This window comes from Siniperca chuatsi, linkage group LG13 (genome assembly GCF_020085105.1).
Source record: "Siniperca chuatsi isolate FFG_IHB_CAS linkage group LG13, ASM2008510v1, whole genome shotgun sequence".
NCBI lineage: Eukaryota > Metazoa > Chordata > Actinopteri > Centrarchiformes > Sinipercidae > Siniperca > Siniperca chuatsi.
In genome coordinates, this window is record NC_058054.1 from 23,035,197 (window position 1) to 23,059,212 (window position 24,016).

The following is a 24,016-nucleotide window of genomic DNA, read 5'->3' on the forward strand; positions in this document are numbered from 1 at the left end:
TATATATATATATTAAAAGTATGTATATAAAGCAACAACAACAATAACATTTGTAGACAGTGAGACAATAGTGCAATGGTGCAGAGTGCAAAGGGTGCTGAAATAAATATGATTAATGTAACAGGTTGCTTTATATACATGTGGTAGGTGGATATGACAGTATATACGGTATGTACAGCGTGCGTAGATTTGTGTTTGAGTGATGATATTTTTAGTCCTGAAAGGAGGGCAGGTCGGCACGATGAATCTTTCTACAGTCCTGACTGTCCGTTGTAGTCTTTTCCTGTCCTGTTTGGTGGCTGATCCAAACCAGACAGTGATGGGTGTGCAGAGAACAGACTGAATAATTGCGGTGTAAAATTAGATCAGCTGTTGGACGCCCACTTTAGATCCTGGATGATTGTGGATCCCAGAAAACTGAAGGTTTCCACAGCAGACACAATATTGTTCAGTATGGTGATGGGGGACAGTGTTGTGGGGCTCCTCCGGAAGTCCACTGTCATCTCCACAGTTTTGAGCATGTTAAGCTCCAGATGACATGAGGTTGACTGTTGGATGGACTACCATGAAATTTGGTACAAACATTCATCTTCCCCTCAGGATGAACTGTAATACCTTCCTAACGTGTTTAGCGACCCCCTGACTTTTCCTCTAGTGCCACCATAAGATTTGTGGTTTTGAGTGAAATGTCTCAACAACTGTTGGGTGGATTTCCATGACATTTGATACACACATTCATGTTCCCCTCAGGAGGAATTGTAAAATCGTTGGTGATCCCCTGACTTTCATTTTGCCCAATACATTGGTTTATGACCAATTAACTGGAAACTAATGCCATTCCCATCAGCCTCAGCTGTATTTTGTTTGGTGCGAATTAACAAATGTTAGCATGCTAATATGTTAAACTAAGATGGTGAACATGGTTAATGTTACCTGTTAAATATTACATTGTCATGTAAACATGTTAGCATACTGATGTTAGCATTTAGCTCAAAGAACCACTGTGCCTAGGTACAGCCTCACAGAACCGCTAGCGTGGCTGTGGACTCTTAGTCTTGTTGGAACCTGCCTGCAGTGATTTGCAATATTGATAACAATATTGATATTTCAATATTGTTATCAGGGCTCTGTGCAGGCCAGTCAGGTTCTTCCACACCAAACCCTGAAAACTTCTTCTTTATGGATCTTTCTCTCTGTCTCTCACTCTTTCTCTGTCACATTGGAACAAGAAAAGGCCTCCCCCAAACTGTTGACACAAAGCTGTAAGCACATAATTATCTAAAATATCATTGTATGCTGTAACATACAATGATAGTTCCCTTAATTGGAACTAAGGGGCCTAGCCCCAACCATGTCAAAAGTACACAAAGTGTCCACATACCATGTGTGTATAGGTGATGATGCATTTGTTTATCATCTCGTTGATATAGTCAGTGAGTCACTGGGTTGGCATGCTAACCCTATCCTCATTATCCCGACACTTTGGTAGAGAGAAAAAAGTGCAGTCTCCCTCTCTTTCACATCATATACTGTATGTGTGTGTTTGTGTGTGTGTGTGTGTGTGTGTGTGTGTGTGAGTGTGTGTGTGTATGTGGCCAAAGGGCAGCATGGGAAGTCAAGAGGAGGAGGGGATACAGGGATGAACACAGGTGTGTGCCCTCTCTTTCTACTCTTTATACAGCACATCAGCTGAGCGGAGGGCTTTTCCCTTGAGCAGGTCACTCTTCACAGTAAGTGAGGCACATATATTTAACCTTGTTGTATCTCCCCGAGGCGCTGCACGCACTTCAGACCTCTGCATTTGCTTTTAAGTTCTACCTTCAGTCCACACCTGGGTCAGAGAGTTACTGCAAAATTCTTGGCTTTGGGTTTAACCCACTCAAGGTATGACTGCATTGTGTTACTCTGTTCTGATGAAATTAGTGTTTTTTTTTTTAATATTTTCAGTGGATTCTCTTGAACGATTGTGTAACACATCTTTAAGTTATACTTGTGCACTTGCTCATATTAATGGGTAAGGATAAGGATGTCCTGGCACATATGAATGTGATTAAGTGATTATGATGTGACTGGTCATCTTGTTATATAATCTCTCTGACGTGGGTATTTGCCTGAGGAGGACTTAGTGCAGGGTTGAGTAGTTATTTTGCCAATAAAGCCTAAGAGAGGTCTGATTCCAGTTTCTATTGTATTTTATCTATATTCATTGACAGTTATTGCATTTTTCAGTGTAGTTGAGCTACCTTTTTTAGCTTTACAAAAGGACAGTCAAAAAAAAGAAATGGTAGTTGTTGTATGCTGTTGGACTAATTTCTGGTTTAAACTACTGGATATCAAATTATGCTTCTAGTGGATTTTTTCTGCTTTGATTTTAAATTCCTTATGAATAAAACATTTGTTGTTGAAAGGGTAATATGACATTGATTGTCCCATAAAGAACTTAAATCCAATCTTAATCCAAGCAGTGATGTACAGATGGATGGCAAGTTAAAGGAACAAGAAGTCTACAGCCATGCTAGTGGCTCTATGAGGCTGAACTTACTGTGGGCACAGTGGTGCTTTGAGCTAGATGCTAACATTAGCACACTAACATGCTCACAATGATAATACTAGCATGCTGGTGTTTAGTACGTACAAGCACTGATGGCAGCGCTAGATGAAAAGTCAGAGGGTCAAAGTTATTAGAGTTCATCCTGAGGGGAACATGAATGTCTGAACCAAATTTCATGGCAATTCATCCAACAGTTGTTAAGACATTTCACCCAAAACCACCAATGTCAGCATCACAGAGGCGCAAGAGGAAAAGTCAGGGGATCACCAAAGTCATTATGATTCACCCTCTGGTGAACATGACCATCTGTACCAATCCATCCAATAAGTTGTTGAGGTACGAGATGTGAGCCTGGATCAAAGTGGTGGACTGACCAACGGACCAACTGACATTGCTATCCCTAGAATGCCATTAGCCATTAGCGTGGCTAAAAAATAACATTGTCTTGGTAAGGTGTTGAGCCAAAACAGCTTCCTTGTCATAGATTCACCAAGTCTCTGGAACTCCACTGGACAAATGAATACTTCCAAATATCCCCTTTGGTGTTTTGATGATTGATGGTGGTGGAGAGCTCTGTCTAGCACATCGCTTCAAAATCTCCCATAGGTATTCAACTAAGAATACCTATGGGAGAATACCTACTAGACCTGGTGACTGTAAAGGCCAGAGTATATGTTTCATAATATTCGTATACCCATCAAACCATTAAATGACCCCTCGTGCCTCGTGTGGAAGCATCTTCTTTCCTTATGTTTCTCGAAACATTTATTCAGGTTTTTCCTTTAATATGTCACCCATCTGTATTTCGGAATTATATTTTGTGGTAAATCACTCTGTTTTTTTCCTTCTGCGTTCTGCTTTCCTCTGAAAACCATAACCTGGATTGATTGATTTTCATGCTACAGATGTATGTAACTCCATATGGTGGCAGAGGAGTGAAAGTGGTTGGACTAAAAATAGCCAGGAGCCAGTCACAACTTCTAAATCAGTAAATCAGTTCAGCTGGAGGTCAATGTGTCTAAAATGAAACACAATTAGTTTGGCCTTGTGTTGCTCATTTCATGTCTCTGTACTTCCCATCACTTCTGTGTTCTTGGCTGTCTCTCCTCATCTGTCATGTTACATCTTTCCCTTTTAGCCCTTTTCCACTACTTCTGCTCTTCACTCCTCATTCAGTTGCTGCTGTACTAATAAAATCAGAGTGACAAGAAAAATATAAATACTATGAAGCTCTGTCATCAGCTTCTATGTTATTATAATGTGTGAAGTCAAATTTAGTAAGTAGGCTGGCCTGGAAGCAGGCTGCTAATTTGTTGCTTTCCCTCAAATAAATTATTTCCCCTCTAATCACATTCATATAAGGCCTGTATTCAACATAGACAGTTAATAGTTAGTGATGACTTTTTGTTCAAAACACCAACTAAGCTGCTGACCTTCTTTCTTTGCGTGTAAAGCGCACGTTATCACCCTCCCCCAAAGATGAAATTTGGACAGGGATGTTAAACTTGAGTGAGATACTGCATGGAAGGGACAGATGGATGAAGGAACAAACAAACGTTTGTTCATTTGTTCGTCCATCTGTCCCTCACACACAATATCATGAACACAGTTGATCAGGTTTTGACAAAAGTGGGAGTAATGATGCATCCCATCACTACACTCTGGCATTTTCAAATTACATTGATGATGTCATAATTAACAGTTAAAGAGCATATCTATGGAGCTAAGAGAGAATGCCAGATAGTTTTCATGAAGATTACTTTTGTCAGCAGTAGAAAGTAGCTGTACTAAGTAGCTGTAGTAAGATTTTCCATCCACAACATGTGATCAGTTTATAAAATATGATGCGTAATTATAGATGAAACTACCCAACAGTAATGAAATATGAAATAGTTCAAATTTGTTCCACCTGGACCAACTACAACATTAAAGTGTCCCTTTAACATAAATACATCAATAATATAATACACTGACAGGGGCCACTCTGCATAATACATTTAATATTTTAAGTACATGTTGTTTTCAATTCTATACTTTTACTTGAGTAAAATTTTGAATGCAGGACTTTTAATTATGAGGGAGTAGTTTTATAGTATGGTATTGATACTTTTTTCTCAGTAATGGATTTGAATACTACTTCCACTGACTATTGTACTACATTGAGTGATGCTTTTATAAGTTTGAGCACCTCTTTCCCAAAAGCACGACCAGGAAAAATAGAAACCGTGTGTAACATACTACTGCATTGAAAGATGTGATACACCATTAAACACACACTTTGAGGCTTAAAGTTATAATCCTTATAATCTTTTTGATACTATTTATTTTCAGCATTTTTTTTCTGCAACAGCCATTCAATGTATTTGCATTCTGTAATTATCTGTCTGTATAGTAGTTTTTAATGGTAGTGGCGTAGTCTGCCATTCCCGCGCTGGATTTAGATTACCTACCTAAACCCGAGGGATTCACAGGAAAATTATGCATACATGTAATCGAGCGCAATTTTTTTATCTCAACCTCAGTGTTCACTCTCCTCACACTGTGTCAGAGCTGTATTAAATAACATCCTACTGCTACTTCTTCACATTTAAAGTGTTCAACTGGCAAAAAAACGGTGTGAATAATATGTTTAATCATAACGACTTTACCTACTGAAACTACAGTGCTTCCCAGCACTTCTCGCAGTGTCTCTGGCTATAAAGCAGGTTGGCATACATGATCGGTGGGCACAGGTCCAGGCACAATTATACCAAAACTGGAAACTGGAATGAATTCTTAGTTCCTGTAAAATGTCCTGCTAATACTATGTAATTTAGCACTAATTATAGAAACCATGCTAGTTCAATTGGTACAAGCAATTAGTTTATTCCAATGAAATGCTAAGACACCATAACTGTACGTTAGTCAGTGCACAGCAGGTCAGCTGCATGCAACAACGGGCAATTTGTCTACAGGTGAGCATGCAATTCAACATAAATGAAGAATAAACGTTCCAATTTTAAATTAACGATGAATTTATATTTGGTTTACGTGGAACACAACCATTACAACTAGCTACAACTACTGTAGCAAACGGTCACAAAACTTTGTCTCTATTTTTCCTAACATCAGTACCAAATTAGATATTTCTTTATGGGAAATTATATGGATTTTTTTTTTTTTTGGAAATAACAGACACATGAAAGAGAGGCCTTAACAAAATAGTTACAGTATGTCACCCCCAAAACCATTTTTATTCCTCTTTCTGTATGAGTTAAACAAATACAATGTGTTATTTAGTGAACTTTAGAGGTGTTAGTAGGTGTTGCTTTTCACTTTGGACAGAACAGCCCTAGCTGTTACTGTCCTGCTTCCTGTCTTTATGCTAAGCTGCATATTGCATACTAATGGACACACAATCAATTAGCATCGATTTCCTCATCTGACGCTTGGAAAAACAGCAAATAAGCGTATTTTCCAAAGTGTTAAACTATTATTTTAATGATTTGTAGTTCAGTATGACACCCTTTAATCTAGCTACTGTCTTAGCTCATGTAGTAATTAATGAGGTTTAACAAAACATGTCAAAGTAAAAATTGGATAATGTATGTGAATCTAGACATTTTAAATGCCTACATATCTCAGTAGACAACTCCCGGGGTGTTTTAAAGACCCTTTAGTTTAATCTGGCTTCAAAGGTTTGTTTTGTTCAGGCTGTTCCGGTGGGATGCGGGAGAGAGTAGCTGAATCGATTCATGAAGCCATCTGTAACACTGCTGAAATTTAGCAGTATCTTCCTGTTTGTGCATTTGGGGTTGAAGGATCAAGGCAAATATTGGACATTCTGCTCAGACATTGATGTAAAATCAATTAACCCAAATGTCAGTGCGTACATAGCCAAGTCATCTCTTTAATAGCAAATAAATGACTTGTTTACTTATGGGCTCCACTCTGGTCAACTGCCTGCCTCTTTACCAAAGACTGCACTTTTTCCTCTGCACAACTAGTCTGTTGTTTATCCCCCTGGGAACAAACAAGCTCCCTTCCTCTGTCTGTGTGATGTGTCTGCCTGTGCCACGTGCCCACCGAGGTGAGTTGTCTTGTTTGTGTCGTGATGCAGTCGACTTGCTGATGTCATCGAGTTTGTTTGTTGCTTAAGTCTCCTGAGAGGGAGAAGAGGGGGGACTAGACCGTCTCGTCTGAATCATCAGGCTTGTCAGTCACAGGAAGGGCCTGGTGAGCTCTGAATTGCAGGTGATTCGGGACCCACGGGGGCGGCAACTATTATAAACATGAATAATACATGAGAGATGGTTGATTATTAAATTGAGTTTTCAAAACTATTAGAACTCTGCACGTGTCTCTAAATTCCTGATTTTGTCTACCTTGCTCACACAGTTGTTGGTAATTCTCTTCGCCTCTTTTCTCCACTCCTTCGCTTTCTCATCATCCCTCCACTGCTTCTGTCTCATCTCATTTGTAATTTCTCACATTGTTTCTTGCATTCTCTCCTCTCGACCCTTATTTCACCTTCAGTGTATTCATTCCCTTCATCCGGCCTTTCCCTCTTCATCCACAATCCTATTTTGTAGATTTACTCCAATTTGTTATTTGAAGTCCTTAAGCACCATCTTCTCTTTCTTTTCCCCATCTACTCAACTATCCTCCATCTCTTCAACCCAGTGATACCTTGTACTTTCATACCTGCTGGAGCCTCACCTTTACCATGCCTGCCATAGTCAACCTCCTTTTCAACGTCGTCTCCACCAACACCACCATCTCCTTCACTGTGGTGCTGCCCATGGTCAGCCTGGTCTCTCTTCTGGTGGGGGTTGGCGGTCACCTCCTGTTGTGGCTGGTGCTGGTGAGGAACCCCCGAAGTCGCTCCAAGCCAAGCTCCATCCTGCTCCTCAACCTCAGGCAGACCTGGGTGCCCTGCTCACCCTGCCCTGCGTCCTTCTGAGTGCTAGTTTCCAGAACTGGCAGCTCAGTGGTGGGACCTGCGTCCTCCTGGGGTTCATGACTTCAGTGACAGTGGGAGTGGAAATCTTCAATCTGGCGGCTTTGTCAGTGCTGAGGTATCGTATTGTTGCACCACGGAAAAGACCGCCGGCTAGCCTGACACAAGTGTGAGTATTACTTTGCAAGCAGGGAATGTCTTAAAGGGATATCTCACCACTGGAAAGATGGTATTTTCATAAAACTGGGCTGTCTATGCAGTAGAAAGATGCAAATATTTTTGAAATTGGTGCTACATGACCAGAGAAAACAGAGAAAAGGGGCTGTGGTATACCCTTTTGCTCAAAAAGTAGAAAACCTACAACAACCAGAATGCACTAGGCCTGTTGAATTCCAAGGCCACTCCCACTCCCAAACTTCCCCATCTCCTACAAACAGCCGGTCAGTGCTACTAACGTTGGGCTAAACTCTGATAGCACCACCGGCTAACAAACTGGGGGAGTGTACGTGCTAAGCCTTGTGTATTGTATGTTTTCACACTGTGACATTGCCGTGCAAGTAACAAAACACTGTCACTATTGCATTGGTTTGTGTCCATTTGTTTGAGAGAGAGTGGGAGACAGCAGCGGTGGTCAAGCGAGCTAGAGAGTGAATGAAGAGAGGGAGCGGTGGTAGCTAGAAAGCCGGTGAATCAGAGAAATAAAACGTTATTTTCTGATTGTTTCACAGAGGTTACGTTCTAAAGCGCAAATAAACACGCGCACACCGCTGCACAACCCTGTGCTAATTGCCGCAACGCCTCATTTGGTGATACAGCCTGTTCATTTGCATATACTACCCACTGTGTAATGATACAAAGCTGGTTGAAAATCGACAAAGTTTCTCTTTAAGGCTGGTGATAATATTTTTTCTGAACATCCTGGTGCCATACTCACTGGTGCACCAAGTGTGTATTAATCCACGGCTGAAAATAGTCTCCAACAATCACACTACTTACTCCAGTTTAAGTAACCTGTGCTTAAAACTACAGTTTCCAGCTGTTTTAGGAAATTATTCAGTCTTTTGAAAAAATTCAACAATATTTTTTAACTATCACGTCAACTTTATAAGCAGGTTTTAAAGTCACTACATATAGAATTTTTCTGTGATCAAAGCATCTTTCAAACTATTTATGATTGCTGAATTCTTGTTTGAAGAAAAATGTTGCGTGCATTGCTGTCTGCCACAGTGTCTTTCCTTATACTACCACTGAGGAGCGACAAAGTTGGATGTTTTCAAATTCTACACATAAAGGCTTTAAAGATTCTACAGCTAGAAATGTGATTGTGACAAGAAACAAGACAACTATCTCAAACAGTCGCTTCAGTGATCCTCTCATCTAGTCAGTTGTGCAAGTGAATAATGCCAGAGTCAATCGCTTAACTACAACCCAGAGGCAGTAAAGAGGAGGGTTAAATAAAACATGCCGACAAAAAGCAACTCACACAGCAGAAAATTCCAAAGAACCTTTAGCATTCTTATATATTACAGGTCAATGCAGACATTATAGGTCAACGTTACAAATGTTGGCTAATACCATCAAATCAAACTGTCACTATCCTTCCCATCAGACCCAGGTCTATGTATTCTTGTATATAAGTGACCTTTTTTGGCACAGACGCGATCCTCCTGCTCAACAACTAAACCTATGCTTCCTCTTCCACAGGTTATGCACTGTTGTAGTCATTTGGCTGGTCTCAGTAACCATGGCATTGCCCAAGGTTACCTACATCGACTTTGATGGGGGTTGCACGTGGTCAGTGGGCCGAGACAAGTGGCTGTTCTTCCTGGTTCCTGCTTTCCTAGTTTATTACGTGGCCCCTCTCCTCTGTATTGCCATCAACTGTGGCCTCATCATCTCTCACCTCCATGGCTGCAAGGGCACTCTGGCCGCCGACAGGCACAACAAGAAAGCTACCGCTCTGCTGATTGGTTCAACACTGGTTTTTGCAATTAGCTGGTTGCCATATTATGCACTTGAGTTTGTCAATGTTATGTCCCCTTATGTTAGCTCAGCAGCTTCTCCAATTAGCAGATTCAGGTGTAAGCTATCTTCAACTTTGTCTCCGTCATATTTGTCATTCACCTCGCCTGGGCCAAGTGAGGAAACAGAGACAAGGGTGTCCTTGCTGTGGGAGGTGGCGTCCCTGACTGCCATTTTGTTGGTGTGTCTGGCTCCTTGCTGGAACCCGCCACTCTACTTTCTGTTGTCCCGTCCGGCTGTGCGTCAGCTCCGAGCTCTACTGCCTTCCTTCTTTCATAAGCACTTGGGAAAAAACCCGGTGCAGCGCTGCTGTATTGCTCCTGCCCCTCCCCCACGCCTGCCACACCCTCAGCCTCCTGCACACTCTTTTACTCACCAAACTCTGACACACGGACTGACTCAGTAAAGTTAGCACACACATAACTGTGCTCACTCACATATCCCCATGACATACTATTCATATTTGCCATCACAAGAAACACTGCACATAAAAATATATCAGAGTCACAACATGTTTTGTATACACATGCTATTGTGTTTGTTTTGATGCTTATATTGTTTTGTGCGTCATAGCCACATCCTCTTTGCTTTTGCAGCATTACAGTAAATGTATTAAATAGGCTCCAGGTAACATTGTGTGAGCTTCTCAGATAGATGACAGTGTATCATAAACAGAATGCATTATGTGCCATAAAAACAGAAGGTTTATATTCCTCATCACAATGCCAGAGTCACTAAGCAACTTACTGTCCTGGCAGTATGAAGCTTGCAGAGGAGCAGAGCCTCCAACTCAAAACGATTTAAGAGAAATTTTTACAGCAAAACAAAGGACTTTCTCTTCATATCAAAGCGCAAAACACCGTTCACAAATCCAGGTCACTGAACTTAAAGAGACGTCTTTAGAGCTCCCACATGGGACCTGAACAAATCTTAACAGCCTTTTTCAGGGACTGAAGGACGTCTGCTGAGCCACATTGACTGACATGAACAATCCAAGTAAAAATAAACCAAAGACCCTATGGAGCTTTTAAACAACCATCCCCGAACGGCAATAAAAAGAGCATCTGATAAGTATGACATATAGCATGTGCACTGTATGAAAAGTGCTTTGCCTGTTTCGAGAAGCCTCCATAGGACGTCATTACATTACATCTAGTAGATTATGACAAGCAATACCTTGTAACCCCATTACTAAGCCTTCTGACAGAGCAAAAACACTGAGGACGCAGTGTGCCATGCCTTCCTCGCTGTAAAGCTCACTATAAAGCTCTTTGTTGCAACATTATCTAAATTCAATGTCATCTTCATAACCTTGTGAAAAGAGGCCTCTTTGACTTATGAGAGGCTTAAGAGAAGCTGACTTGTTTTGTTCTGAGCTTGAATGCGGAGAAGTGCTTATTAAATAGGGATTTGACATAAAGGATCACATCAGAAGATGACTGCATGGGAAAATTACTTCTTAACAAGTGGAGCCCATCTGCATCCGAAGTGGTTTAAGATCACAATGTAAAGGGTATGTCATGTACTTGCAGTGGCCAGGGGCTTTGTTTGGCAAATTGCCTGAGGACGAGCAACTGGACTTTTTTGTTGTCAGGCCATTCATATTAAGAGATGTACACCAGTGATTTAAATTCATTGGGAAGTTGGAATCACTTGAAATATTACCCTGAAATATTATATAATGGGTTTGTTTTGCTGCTAAAATGGAACACATGAACATTTAAAGCACTAGTTCAACCTTCATGAGAAGATTGATACTACTCTCATATCTGTACGCTAAATATGAAGCTACAGCCAACATCCGGCAAGCTTAGCTTAGCATAAAGACTGGAACCAGGGGGAAACAGCTAGCCTGGGAAAAAAAAGCATATAAACAACAGGTTGTGGTTTTAGGGAGCAATAACTTCCTGGAGCCTCTGTTTGTATGCCTGTTGTTACCTTCGGACAGAGGAAGACTAGCTGGCCATTTCCTGTCTTTAGGCTTAGCTGAGCTAGGTAGTAGCTTCCTATTAAGCGGACAGATAAGTTTGTCCAAGCTATCACTATAGGGAACCACCTAGGTGCACCTACACCTATCAATTTTCACATGCTCATAGTTGTCATACTTCATTTACAACAGTTCCATTTCATTGGATGGCAAAAAGTAATTAATTTCCAGTTGTGACATTATCATGATCACAATGAATACATAAAGTAAATCCTTCCTTGGTTACCTCTTGACCTCCTAACATCTCCCAGACTGCACCGCTGCACATTCTAATGACAGTCTGGAGTGTTTCCATTAGTAGGGAGCAGGTGGTTTTTTGTCGATGCCATCTTGGTGGCTAATGAGAGAACTTATCTCTGTCATGTCTGCTCTGTGATCAGTGGTGGCTGGCCAATAGTGGGCGCTAGGGCACCACCCTCCCTGAGCCCTTGAGCCACAAAAAAACCCATTACTACTACTACTACTAATAATAAATTAAACAAATCAATATTCGTGTGTTTGAAATATGGAGTGCACCCAGTAATGTGTGTAAAATATGATAGAAAATCATCTGTGCAACATATATGCTTTTCCTAGACATCCCCGCCACCTGTCTGCATGTGTCAGCAGCTCTGGATCGATGGAGAAATCGCCCTCAGGAGGCGGGTCTGAGTAGCAGTTTAGGCAAAGATATGAACGTATGACGTAAAATTTAATTACATTTAAAATTTCCTCTAATCTAACCTGAAAAGGGTGATTATTTTATCGCCCAGATCAACCTGACCTCAAAATCAGACAGCAGGTTAGCGATACATGGAAGTGAACATCGCTACGCAGCTGGACAGCGGCCACAGGATCGCAGTGAGGAAACACAATGAGGAGCTGGATTAAAACAGGCACATTTTATCCAAAACTGTGTGAAGTTTTGTGGGGTTTTTGAGCTGGCCTTGTGAGGGCATGACGAGACAGACTTCTCAAACAACCCTGGCATTTTTAGGAGATTGGTGGATTTTGTTGTCTCCCTAGACAACCCTAGTAACTAGCTGACTTAGGAGCACCTAAGACAGTTAGTTAACTTAACGTTACTGTTTTTATAGGCACGTCAAAGACGGTACAAAACGAGCTGTTGGACTGCATGCTGTCAGTGCTAAAGGATTTCATTCTGGAGGTAGTAAAGAGCACTGATTTTATCGCCATTCAAGCAGAGGAGACGACATTTCCACCCACTGCCATCTGGTGCTTGTGCTAAGCTAAGCTTTATGTGATGGGTGTGCATAGTTGACATTTTAAAACAAATCTCAAATTATTCCATGTGTGAGATGTCAATTCATATTTACAAGGTTGTTTGTTATTATTTTGGGTATTTCCTTCTGTTAACTGTTTTGTATTGGTAATCAGGGACTCCACAATTTATTTTTGAGTATAATTCAGTTTAATTCACTTGTGAGAGAGTTTTGATGTAGAAGTTTGCTGGAGTTTACTATCTCTACACCTCAGAACACTTGACTCACATGCATACATGTCTGAATAGCAACTTAACACCACTAATTGCATTCCATGTTTGCTTGTCCTGATCTTTACCTCTCTATTGGTTTCCCCAACAAAACAAGTTCCATAGGTGCATCTCAAGAAATAAACATTATCTATTACATGTTTTATATTATACTGAATTTGCCTGTGTGGGTGACCAAAATAAGATGTCTTAATGTGTTTGTCAAGGCGTTGCTTACTGCTTTATTTTATGTTGGAATTAAATCATTTTTAAATATTTAACTGCAAAGTAGGAATTTCTTTTTGATACATTCACTTTTTTGCATTAAATCATACTGGGATGTTTGCTGAAATTGGATGTGGCACAGTCCTACCTACAAAATTTTCCACCAGCCACCACTGGCTGTGATCCTCTCACACAGTGCAAAGCACTAGCGAGCTCTGATGTCCTGATGAGACTTAATTATGTCTGCAGATTAGTGAAAGCTTAAAATATAAGTCAGGCTCAGCAGGCCCATTGAGAGGATCCTTTCCATTTCCTTTCAATGTGTTTACTCAGGCCCTGATGTGTCTGGAGGCCTGTTGAAGATTTTAAAAATACTGTGAGATCAGCCAGCTAAGAGCAGCGGTGAGCAGAATGGGCTGCAAAGTGAAGCTGAGAGGAGATTAATATCCAAGGGATTCAGGAGATGCTTATTATAACAGAAGGGACTTCTCATTGTCTAGATTGGCATTTTGGAGAGGTATTAATACTTTGAGTGTGACAGAAAGAATGCACACTTACCACTTAATAGCCTTAAAAGGATGTCACGTTCACTGTCATTGAACACTATTTAAATCCCACAAAGAGGATCTGTTGAATACAAAGAGCTATAGACAAGCAGTGATTCATAAATAAGCCTTTAGCCAGGCCAGTATGTTCACACAGCATAATTGACTCTGTTGCTCTCAGCAATAGGCCTACTACTGTATGTGTAAAATTGGAAATAGGCAGGAAGAACACAATGGTTTTTCATATGCAAAATTTTCAGAATGCATGTTTATTATTAAATTGCATGAATGCATCTTTCATCTGACACCAATTTTTGTATTTTCACTGTCCTTCAAAGGAAAACAATAACTGCCAATGTATTTCTGTTCTGTCTCTTTTTAAATAGTTTTTGATTATGATTTGAATGTGGCTTTGGTTAAAATTAAAACACTTGATTTATGATAATTTCATGTTTCCTTCTTTGAGACCAAGTAAACCACTGAACTGCTTTACTTTATTTATTTTTATGTGTTATCTTGAAAAAAGCTCATCTGATAGTGGGTTTGTCGCCAGTGTTGCCAACTCTTTTCCAATGAAAGTAGCTAGCACTAGCTCCATTTATTATTTTTTTGCTAGTACTAACTCCAAACATTGCCAGATAACGTCATACGCTCGTTTACATATTGGTGACACCGTCGCACATTCATTTGCATAAAGCTTAGTGGCGTGCGCATGGCGTCCTCCTGCCTGCCCCACACCTACTGACTGCCTGCGCACGGCGCGCGGGGGGGGGGCCCGTGCCATTGGCAGAAGAGCTGGGGACTGCAATTACTCTGAGCAGCATGCATGGGAATGTATATATTTGAATATGTATATATTTGATGGCCTGAATAAGTCGCTAAATTTGTCGCTAGTCACTTTTTAGAAATAAAGTCACTAAGAGGGTCTGAAAAGTCGCTAAATCTAGTGAGAAAGTTGCCAAGTTGACAACACTGTTTTTTGCAAAGTCCTTTATGTTAAAGGAATCATTATGTTACCTTTATGCCTAGTAGTTGTAGATTTAAGGAGTTTTAAATTGTAAGTTTGAAATAGCTAGCCAACCGAGAATTTGCCTAAAGCTTAAACTTGAGTGCTGGTGATGCTGAAGCTTAAATTTCACAAAACAATTTTTTGATATTATATTTTCCTTTTAAAAGTCACATCTTGAACCTTTAACATGCTAACTGGCTAATTACTGCTACAGGCTATTTGGTCTCCATAATGATCTTTTGGCCACTTGGGGGCAGCACAACAAGCGTATGACTCTTAATCACCATATAAAGTTGCTATGACGAATGTGTTAGCAAACACTTGCGTATTTACACGTACAGAAGATACAGAGCAACATTAGTATTTATTTGGAGTTTTGTTTCTGTTCACCTGATGAATGTAAGTCCAATATTCAGCTCTTTTAGCTCTGTTTTGGTCTCCACCAACTCAGGAAAATATCTTGCTGTTTAGCTGCTAAATTGTCCTCTATGTTCGTCGCCTAGTTGCTAACTTTGTCTGCCTGCCATTTGTTATTGGGCAGCTAGCTTACAGTGAGTTTAACAGAGCTTTTTTGTCATTTGATCCATTGTTGATATAGAAATATTGATTAGCGTAGCTTTAAATCTCATACGTATTTTTGAGAGTTTTTAATTGTATGTAGCTATTTCTGAAACAGCTAACAACGAATTAGTTTTAACCTGAAGAAACTTGAGTTTTAAAACAAATTCATGATATTCAACAGTGAAAATGTAGGTAATGTTTCTTTAAAATGTACTGTCTGGAATGTTTAACGTGCTTACTGGCTAATTACTGCTAAAGGCTGTTTGGTCTCCTTGTGTTAATGTCAATGTTGTGTTAATGTTAATGTCTATGCCAATGTTTCAAAGCATGCTGCAAGTTAACTTCCTCACTCATGTGACCATATAGGGCAACTTTTGTCTCAGAATAGTGAGTTCCTAAATAAAACTATGAGAGAAGATAGGGTTATCAACAGTAGTTCTGAATTAGTCAATTGATTCATTGTATTGATTCAAGGTAGTGACTATAAAACACATTGCCCTACAAAGACATTAAATATTCACACTGCAGCTCATTGAAAGTCATAAATAACAGAAGTCCGAGCTAGAGAAATAGCTTTCTTAACATTACAGGCAAGTAGCATTTCACTGCCCCTGGCCTGTAAGTTGGAAACTTGCAGGTCAATCTTTTTCTAACTGTAAGCGAGAAGAATTAGAGCACTCACATTCATGCTGGATTCATTTCTTATTGAAGATGGTGGATATGAGCGTTATACTTGCAAACATCAGTCAGGTCAGCTTCCAGGTGGTACTGGGATTGGACACCATTGTCTATGACATACTGTATCTTTAACACAGCAAGTCAATGAGTAATAATAGGTTTTGCAACATGCAAGAGGCAAAAGCCCTCTTAAAGGTCCAGTATGTAACAGTTAGGAGGAGCTATTGGCAGAAATGTAATATAATGTTCATAAGTATGTTTTCATTAGTGTATAATTACCTGAAAATAAGAATTGTTGTTTTCATTACCTTTTAGAATAAGCCAATTTTATCTACAGAGGGAGCAGGTCCCCTTCCACAGAGCTCGCCATGTCCTACATACTGGGCCTTTAATGGGGAGTTTGGAGGAATGGCACACAATGAAAAAGGGAGATAAGACAAAAAGGATAAGAGTTTGCAGAAGGCAACAGAAAGCATTACAACGCTGTGATATTTAATGGTAGGGCAGGCATAACCTTAGCTTGGAGACTAACAGCATTAAAAGCGTACCACCATCGACAACAAGGACATCACTAATAGCAACATTAGCAAATTGATAGGGAAGCTTTTGTTCTTATGCTTCTGAGAACCTTCGGCATATATGCCAATCAGTCTAGAATATAGAGTATAACTCTTAAAGCATAGAGCGAAAGATTTCAGAAATTGGAGTGAGATGTGACCAAAGAAGGTTTAAACTCTGGGGCAGAATCTGACAGACAGACTTGATGTGTTATGGGAAGCTAGCTTTATTTCTCATGTATTTGACAGATATGATCTGGGACTGAGATGCAAAGGGGTTTTGTAAATAAATTGAACGAATGAATTTTCCAGTGAGAGTGCCAGTAATGCACACAGTCACAGAGGGGTGTTATGTTGGCAGCACTGGTGATGGACTTGATAGCATAGTGGTATAAAACATCAGGTCACTCAGAAACATCCTTCCCTGCAAATTGCCTTCACAATTTTTTGGGGGCATTTTTGCAAGCTTACACTGTAGATGGAGTCAGAAATAATGGGGAGAGATAGACGGATATAGCATGGAACAAAGGTCCCAGACCAGAATCAAACTGCGGACACTGTGGTCATATAGTTTGCATTCTAACCAAGCCACTCAGCTTTAACTCTCTTGCAGTGACTTTTACACTGTCTGTCATCAACAGGGAAAAATCTGGTAGAGAATGAAATTATGAATAAAAAATGAGCAAATTATATCATACACTAACTTCGTGACAATTTGAATAGAAGGGTGCACTGACTCGCTCAATATTTCATTTTTGTTTAACATTTTGAAGTAAAGCCGAGAATATTCATAACCAACACAAACACAAATGTACAGAAAACCTCAATGATTTGCGCAGTTCCGAGTTGAGTGATCAGCTTGTTCAGATGACTAATTATAAACCTAAAGTACTGGAGTAGACTCAGGGCCGGATCATGGTCCTGTGAGGCTCCTGGGCACATGTCTTTTGGAGGCCCCCTACTGTATTCATCCTTCAAAAATGTTATACATGACTCTCATTTGTGAAGATTATCCTAAGAAACAACCATTGTTGATGTCATAATTTTTTTGACTTTTGTCAAGGGAACCCATGGTGATCCTAACTTCTGGGATGGACTACAAAAACACATCATTGTGAGGACACTCTATGTAGAGTCCCAATTCATTTTCTCTATAGAGAAAAAGTTTAGATCCATGAATCCATAGTTGGGCAAAGAGACTCTATATGCTTTACTTTATGCAAGACTTGTGTATTCTATACATCACCTTCAAAAAGAAGCCATTATACATTACTTTTATTCTCTTTAATATTGCCTTTAGTTTAATCTTGCCATCTATATTTTTGTTATGCTCTATCAAGTGAATATAAAAAAAGTCCACAATTCTAATCAGATTACTTAAAGATTAGACAATTTTACATACAGTATAAACAACAATTTAAATGATAACCACTAAACAGTGTGCTAGTGTGTAACAACACCGTGTGCATTTAGCACACTTTTGGGCTAACGTTAGCTATTAAGCTCTCATTGAGGTTTTTATTCCCACGGCCACAGCATCCCATGTTTTGAACTAATAGTAATTTTGAACATGATGGCAAGCTGTTTTAACATTTATTCAACCCACTGTAGCTAGCTACCCCTTTATCTTATACCCCTTTCACCCAGAAGACCCGCGAACAAATGTCACCTAACTAGTTAGACAGCTGAGTTTTAGCTAATTTCTGTTAACAAGCTGAATCATATGGACAGCTAGCTAGGGAAAATGGGCAGCTAGCTAAAATAAAGGGATAGCTAGTTACGGTAAGTCAAATAACGAACGGCTTGCCATAATGACGCCCTTCGAACTGTCCTGTGATGCAGAATGAACTTGTTGGTGAATATTGTATCATGTCACAGCACATTGTAGCGTGCCAGCCATTGGCTCTGTTGTACAGAAGCACTGTACTCTCCGAGAGGCTCTCGTTATAAGCATACACTGTATGTACCAAGGGGCCCCAGTGTTACGCTTGATATATGAATTCAGGGGCCTGGTGGCCCTAGTGGTCAACTCACACTGTAAGCGCTGTGGGGCCCCTACTGGTCAGCTCATGCTTTAAGCGCGGAGGGGCCCAGGGACACTTACACTGTAGGTGCCAAGGGGCCCAGGGGCCTATAGGGCCCTAGTGGTCAGCTCACTTTTTAAATGCCAAGGGGCCTGGGGACCCTCAAACTGTAAGCGCTGAGGGGCCCAGGTGCCTGAGTGGTCACCTGATGTTTTAAACACCAAGGGGTGTGGGGGCCCTCACATTGCAAGCACCGAGAGATCTGGGGGGCAGTAGTGGTCAGCTTACGTTTTAAACAACAAGGACTACAAACCATGTTCTCATTTGAAATTAAACAATTTGAAATTCTGAAATTAAAGGGGCACTCCAGCAATTAAGCATTGCACTTTTGTTAAGTTGAGGGACTTGCAAGAGACGGATTAAAAAATGAATGGTCAAAATCAAAACAGCAGGGGCCAAGATATCCTAGGTCAAGCTCCTTAAAAATGGATCCTACAATTCCCACAATGCAACTCAATAGTGTCTTTGTAAATGCTTTTGTCTTTCACACTCCATGCACCAAATTTGTAACACAGCTTTGTGTTAAAGATCTGTAAAATCTGTATGTAAAAGCTCATCACCTATGAAAACATCAGTTATTCTATGTCATTACAAATGTTTTATTTGCTCTTGGATTTAGTTCGAATCTCATTCCTCTGTGCAAACACTCATGGCACCTTCTCCAAGAGGCGTCCCTCTGGCGGCCGCGTCACCTCACAGCACACAACAAACTGACTGTGAAACTGACCGGGAAAAGCCCAGACCGGTGTTTGACAAAGGCACACATTTGAAGGAACCTGTGCATCTCAGCTGACATTTACACTGGAGGAAATGAGTGGCACTACTTTACCCTCACCATCCCGCCCTCCACCTCCAACCCAACCCATTGCAAGATCAGTCTACACTCACCCAAGGACGCGCCCCCCAATACCCCATGTAGAGAGAGAGAGAGAGAGAGAGAGAGAGAGAGAGAGAGATGCAGGTATTAATTGGAGGTGCTTGCTGTTGGGACGCCAAAAGAACAGAAGGGGATGTGTTGTTGTGCGGATGGGTTTCTTTCTTCCAAACGGAGACGCAGGTGTAGCCCTCTTTATCCTCCCTACAGCCTACTACTTCAGATCCCAAATTTCCCATGCGCCGCACCTCTCCTTTCAGGTCACCAGAAGAGGATTTTACGCGCCGGAGCGGGCAGAATAACAGCATGTTAAACGCAATGTGGTGCGTCTCTTTTGTGCGCCGTCTGTTACCGCCGTTGTGAATGTGTGATGCCGGGTCTGCACCCAGCACAGATGACTTGAACCGGGCGGCAGAGGCGGTTGCAAGTACAGCACTTGTTCCATAAAGAGAAGACTTATAGATAACCATGGCTGACCAGGTAAGGCGACACATATTTTCAACCTCCATTAAACGTGCGCTCTTCATAATAGCCTAGACTACACACACACGCGCGCACACACACACACACACACAGGTAGACTACACACACTCTCAAATGTGTATCTCAGAGAACAGCACGAGATCTAATCAATGTTTTTATGCAGCACACTGTGGTTTCTCCCTCTCACACTATCTTACTGTGTGGGAATTCACTTTAGAATTTGGAGCATTTTGACAGGATATGATTTAGACTTAGTATGTCTGTGCTACTCACTAATGACTATAGTAACCTGTATGTGCCTTGTAGTATTTTTTACGCTCTATATTGGATTTTCTATCATTGTTATAAGATGGTTCAGTGATTTGCTGTGATGTTTGTGCAGCATTTTTGTATTAGCCAGGGTCTTAAAGGTGGTCGATCCATCGATCCGTCTCTCTCTTTGGGCGGATAATTTCGTTCCACATAGATTATTTCATAGATACTCTAAATGGATTTATAAGGAGCTGTACAGTCAGCATGGTTTGGAAGAATCACGCTAGACATAACGAGGCTGCAGCTGGTAAAGAAGTGGCAGTCAGTGTAACTGAGCAGTAACGACGCAAGAATAAAAACATTGCCTGTAGTATTAATTTTGTATTGTGCACTGTTGTTTGCCCTAGTTTCTCGACAGCCTGGCGAGAGAAGGAGATTAACCCCTGACACACTGGCTCAGCCCGCGGTCAGAGTTCCCTGCCTCTCCATGTATAGCTCCCCTGAGCACCGCTGACAATAAAGGCCATGCTTAATTGATTAGCTCATTCATTTAACTTAATTGAGCTACCTGAGTGAGCCTGTGTGAATGATGTGTGTGTGTGAGAGAGAGAGAGAGAGAGAGAGAGAGAAAGAGTGTGTAAGCAGCTACATAACTGTGTGTGTCACAAGCAGCCACCCCTCAACTGCTATTATAAAGTCCTACTATACTACTATATACTGTACAACAATACATTACACAACACCTCACTATACTATATTGCATTACATTACACAATGCTATACTGTACTATACTATACTTCACACTACTTTACACTGTACTATACTCTACTATACAACTGTAACTATACTACACTTCACTATACAGTAGATACATTACACTATACCATACTATAATACAACAATACACTACACTATATACAACCCTGTACCATACAATACTACATTCCACTTACACAATACTTAATCACTGTATACTATACTATACCAGAGTAAATTACACTAGACTGTCCAATTGTACTGCACTGTACTGTGCTATACATATATACTTCTGAAGTATATTATTATTCTATGGCATATATTTTTATATTATATAGTATATAATGGTACTGCTGCTATACTTAGCTAATTATACAGTATTTTAAAGGATGTTATGAAAACAAAGCAAAACCATGAAATGTCTGTGCTACAGGAGACACAACCTAACAATCTAATGCAATCCAATACAACAGCCCTGAGATAAATCCTAATTCTGTGAAGTTTAGAATCTCTGTCAGAGAGGTATTGATTCAGCGTATTGTAATTTGTCAGACTTTCCTTTGTGGTGTTCCTGTTTTTGTGTCAATCCCCTTTAATTAAGCGTCAATACTGTACTAAGCTTTGCCACAGGCAGACACTGGGCCACAGATGCCTAGGGGTGCGGCTGGAGCAAGATTAATTGGTGTATTAATATTGATGAGGGTCGTCTATGGTTGACCTGCTGCGGCTGCAAATCGCACACTATTATGCAAATGCACGGACACACTTACCCAAACACACACGTTTCTCAGAAAACCTCTGACAGCTTTCCCTTTTTTAAAATAACTAGGGATGGAGATCAAGACTTTATGATTCTGACCTATTTTCGTGTGAATCCATGCTGAAGTCACTATGTACACACTGTACAGTATAGAGCCACCTGAACGCACTTATGCCCTTATTACACACAGCTGCAGCCTCGCTTCCTCTGTCCCTCCCTTGTGGTTATTTCTCTATATACCTCCACCTCCTCTTTCTTTTGTCTTCTCCTCTCTGTGTGTCGTTTTCACCCCCCCCATAGCAGTCTCCCTCTTCCTCTCTTAGGTTTCCCTTTGACACACTCTGCGTCTTCATCAGCATCTTTCTCTCACACTGCCACTTATCTGTCTCACCCTCCTCTTTATACACACAGTGGAAACACCCTTCCCCCATTCTTCAGTGATAACATTTACCAGAATAGACAGTGTTACAGGTAGATCTGCAGTCTACCCTGTTTGGACCTCTTGGACTATTCTCTAGACAACAATGACAACTGTATGTTGTCCAATTGCTCCTTTCTAGACTTACACATATGTCTTTTTTGTTATCTGTTTCAATTTCATTCTAGTACAGTATGTTTCTCACCACGGCGCCCCCCCTCCGGCGTGGAAGCACACCTCTGCCTGTCAAACACCAGCTGCGGAGGGAAGAGGCTGTATCCGAGGACTGCGATTGGATCCCGGGCTTGGAGGAACCTGCCACGTTGCCTATCAGTGACACAGCGGCGCCTCGAGATGAGTCCTTCAGCCAATCAGCAGCTGCCCAGTCGGCTTACCACAGCCATGGCGGGGCATTGAGGATAGTGCTAATGGGACAGAATGGCGTGGGCAAGTCGGCGCTAACCTTATCTCTGGCCGGGCAGTCGGACAGATCCCTCTCTATAGACTCTGAGACACAAGCATGTGGTAAAGACTTGGACAGGAATTGGTGGAGTGTTTTTGTGTGCATGTTCACCTGTGTTAGGACTGGGAAACCTTTTTAAATCAGTCTCAAGGTTTAACTTTAGAAAAGCTTCATTTAGACACTTTGTGTAGAGTTAAAACAGTCACAATTCCATGCCGAGAGTTAGATGAGAATATTGTTACCGCTCTAATGTCTGTGCTCTAAATATGTAGCTGGAGCTAGCAGCAGGTCAACTTAGCTTTTCATAAAGACAGGAAACAGCTTGTTAGCTTAGTTTAGCATAAAGACTGGAAAAAGGGGGAAACAGCTAGCCTGGCTCTGTCCAAAGGTAAAATCATCTGCCTACCAGCAGCTCTAAAGTTTAATAATTAACATTAATATTCATTATTAATAATTAATCATTCTTGGCAACTGGTCCCAGAGCCAGGCTAGCTGTTTCCCTGTTTCCAACCTTTATGCTAAGCTAAACTAACTAGCTGCTGGCTTTAATTACATATTTAGCGTACAGACATAACAGTGGTATTGGTTAGTAGGTGGATTTTTTTGTGCTACCTTTGGACAGGGTCACGCTAGTTGTTGCCCCCTTTTTCCAGTCTTTATGCTAAGCTAAGCTAACCAGCTGCTAGCTGTAGCTTCATATTTAACAAACAGATGAGAGTGGTATCCATCTTCTTATCTAACTCTCGACAAGAAAGCGAATAACCGTATTTTCCCCTTTGGGTATATTTCCCTTTAAAGCTGCTAAAAACAGCCTTGAGTTCCTTTTCCCTCTGTCAGTCAGTAGGTCTGTCTGTCATACTGCAACACTGAAGATAATCAGCTCTGGTCCTCAACCATCCAACCAGCCTATTGATAAGTCAGTGTCACTAAGAGGTGACTACTCTCTTAGCATAAAGCTGACTTGCCCCTGACTCACGCCATGCAGTATTCATTACTGCCCATGTAGTACACTTGGATTCATGCATCATAAATGGACAGAAAAAGCATATTCATCCAAGGAGCTTGTTCATGCTTCCATGATGGCGCTCTCATCCTCATCTGAAATTTTAGCAATGTGCTAAATTATTCACCGAACTACACGTCAATATTGCAAAGTGTTGAAAAACCCTAATCAGCACCTATTTAATTACCACTTTTTTAATAATTTTGAACAGATGCTCTAGCACCATCTTAGCTCTGTGAGAGGGATAACGCCTCAACAATCAATACGGGTCCTCACCAAGTAATTACCAGCAAAAGACAGCACAGATTAACACTAGGAGATTTGGTGTGCTTGTACCTTAAGATAGACATGTCATTCATCATTGTGGGGGTTCCCAA

The 24,016-nt window shown here is 40.9% G+C and overlaps 2 protein-coding genes across 5 annotated transcripts in view; both read left to right on the forward strand.

Moving 5' to 3' along the window:
- The first annotated feature begins 1,583 nt into the window (after positions 1–1,583).
- Positions 1,584–13,103, forward strand: si:ch211-119o8.4 (galanin receptor type 1). 4 transcript variants are annotated; one of them, XM_044220470.1, is made up of 3 exons: positions 1,584–1,649; positions 7,214–7,659; positions 9,195–13,103. In XM_044220470.1, exons 2-3 carry the CDS (start codon positions 7,550–7,552, stop codon positions 9,916–9,918), a joined length of 834 nt encoding a protein of 277 aa, XP_044076405.1. In that variant the 5' UTR covers positions 1,584–1,649; positions 7,214–7,549; the 3' UTR covers positions 9,919–13,103. The 4 variants fall into 4 exon arrangements, with proteins under 4 accessions (XP_044076405.1, XP_044076402.1, XP_044076404.1 ...); XM_044220467.1 differs by lacking the exon at positions 1,584–1,649 and adding an exon at positions 1,660–1,730; XM_044220469.1 differs by lacking the exon at positions 1,584–1,649 and adding an exon at positions 1,818–1,884.
- A 6,424-nt stretch (positions 13,104–19,527) lies between these two features.
- Positions 19,528–24,016, forward strand: part of rem2 (RAS (RAD and GEM)-like GTP binding 2) — a 29,855-nt gene continuing 25,366 nt past the window's right edge. Inside the window, exons 1-2 of the mRNA XM_044219937.1 lie at positions 19,528–19,983; positions 22,362–22,698. Coding sequence (XP_044075872.1) covers positions 19,972–19,983; positions 22,362–22,698 — 349 coding nt within the window. The 5' untranslated portion in view covers positions 19,528–19,971. The remainder of the gene's footprint in view (positions 19,984–22,361; positions 22,699–24,016) is intronic.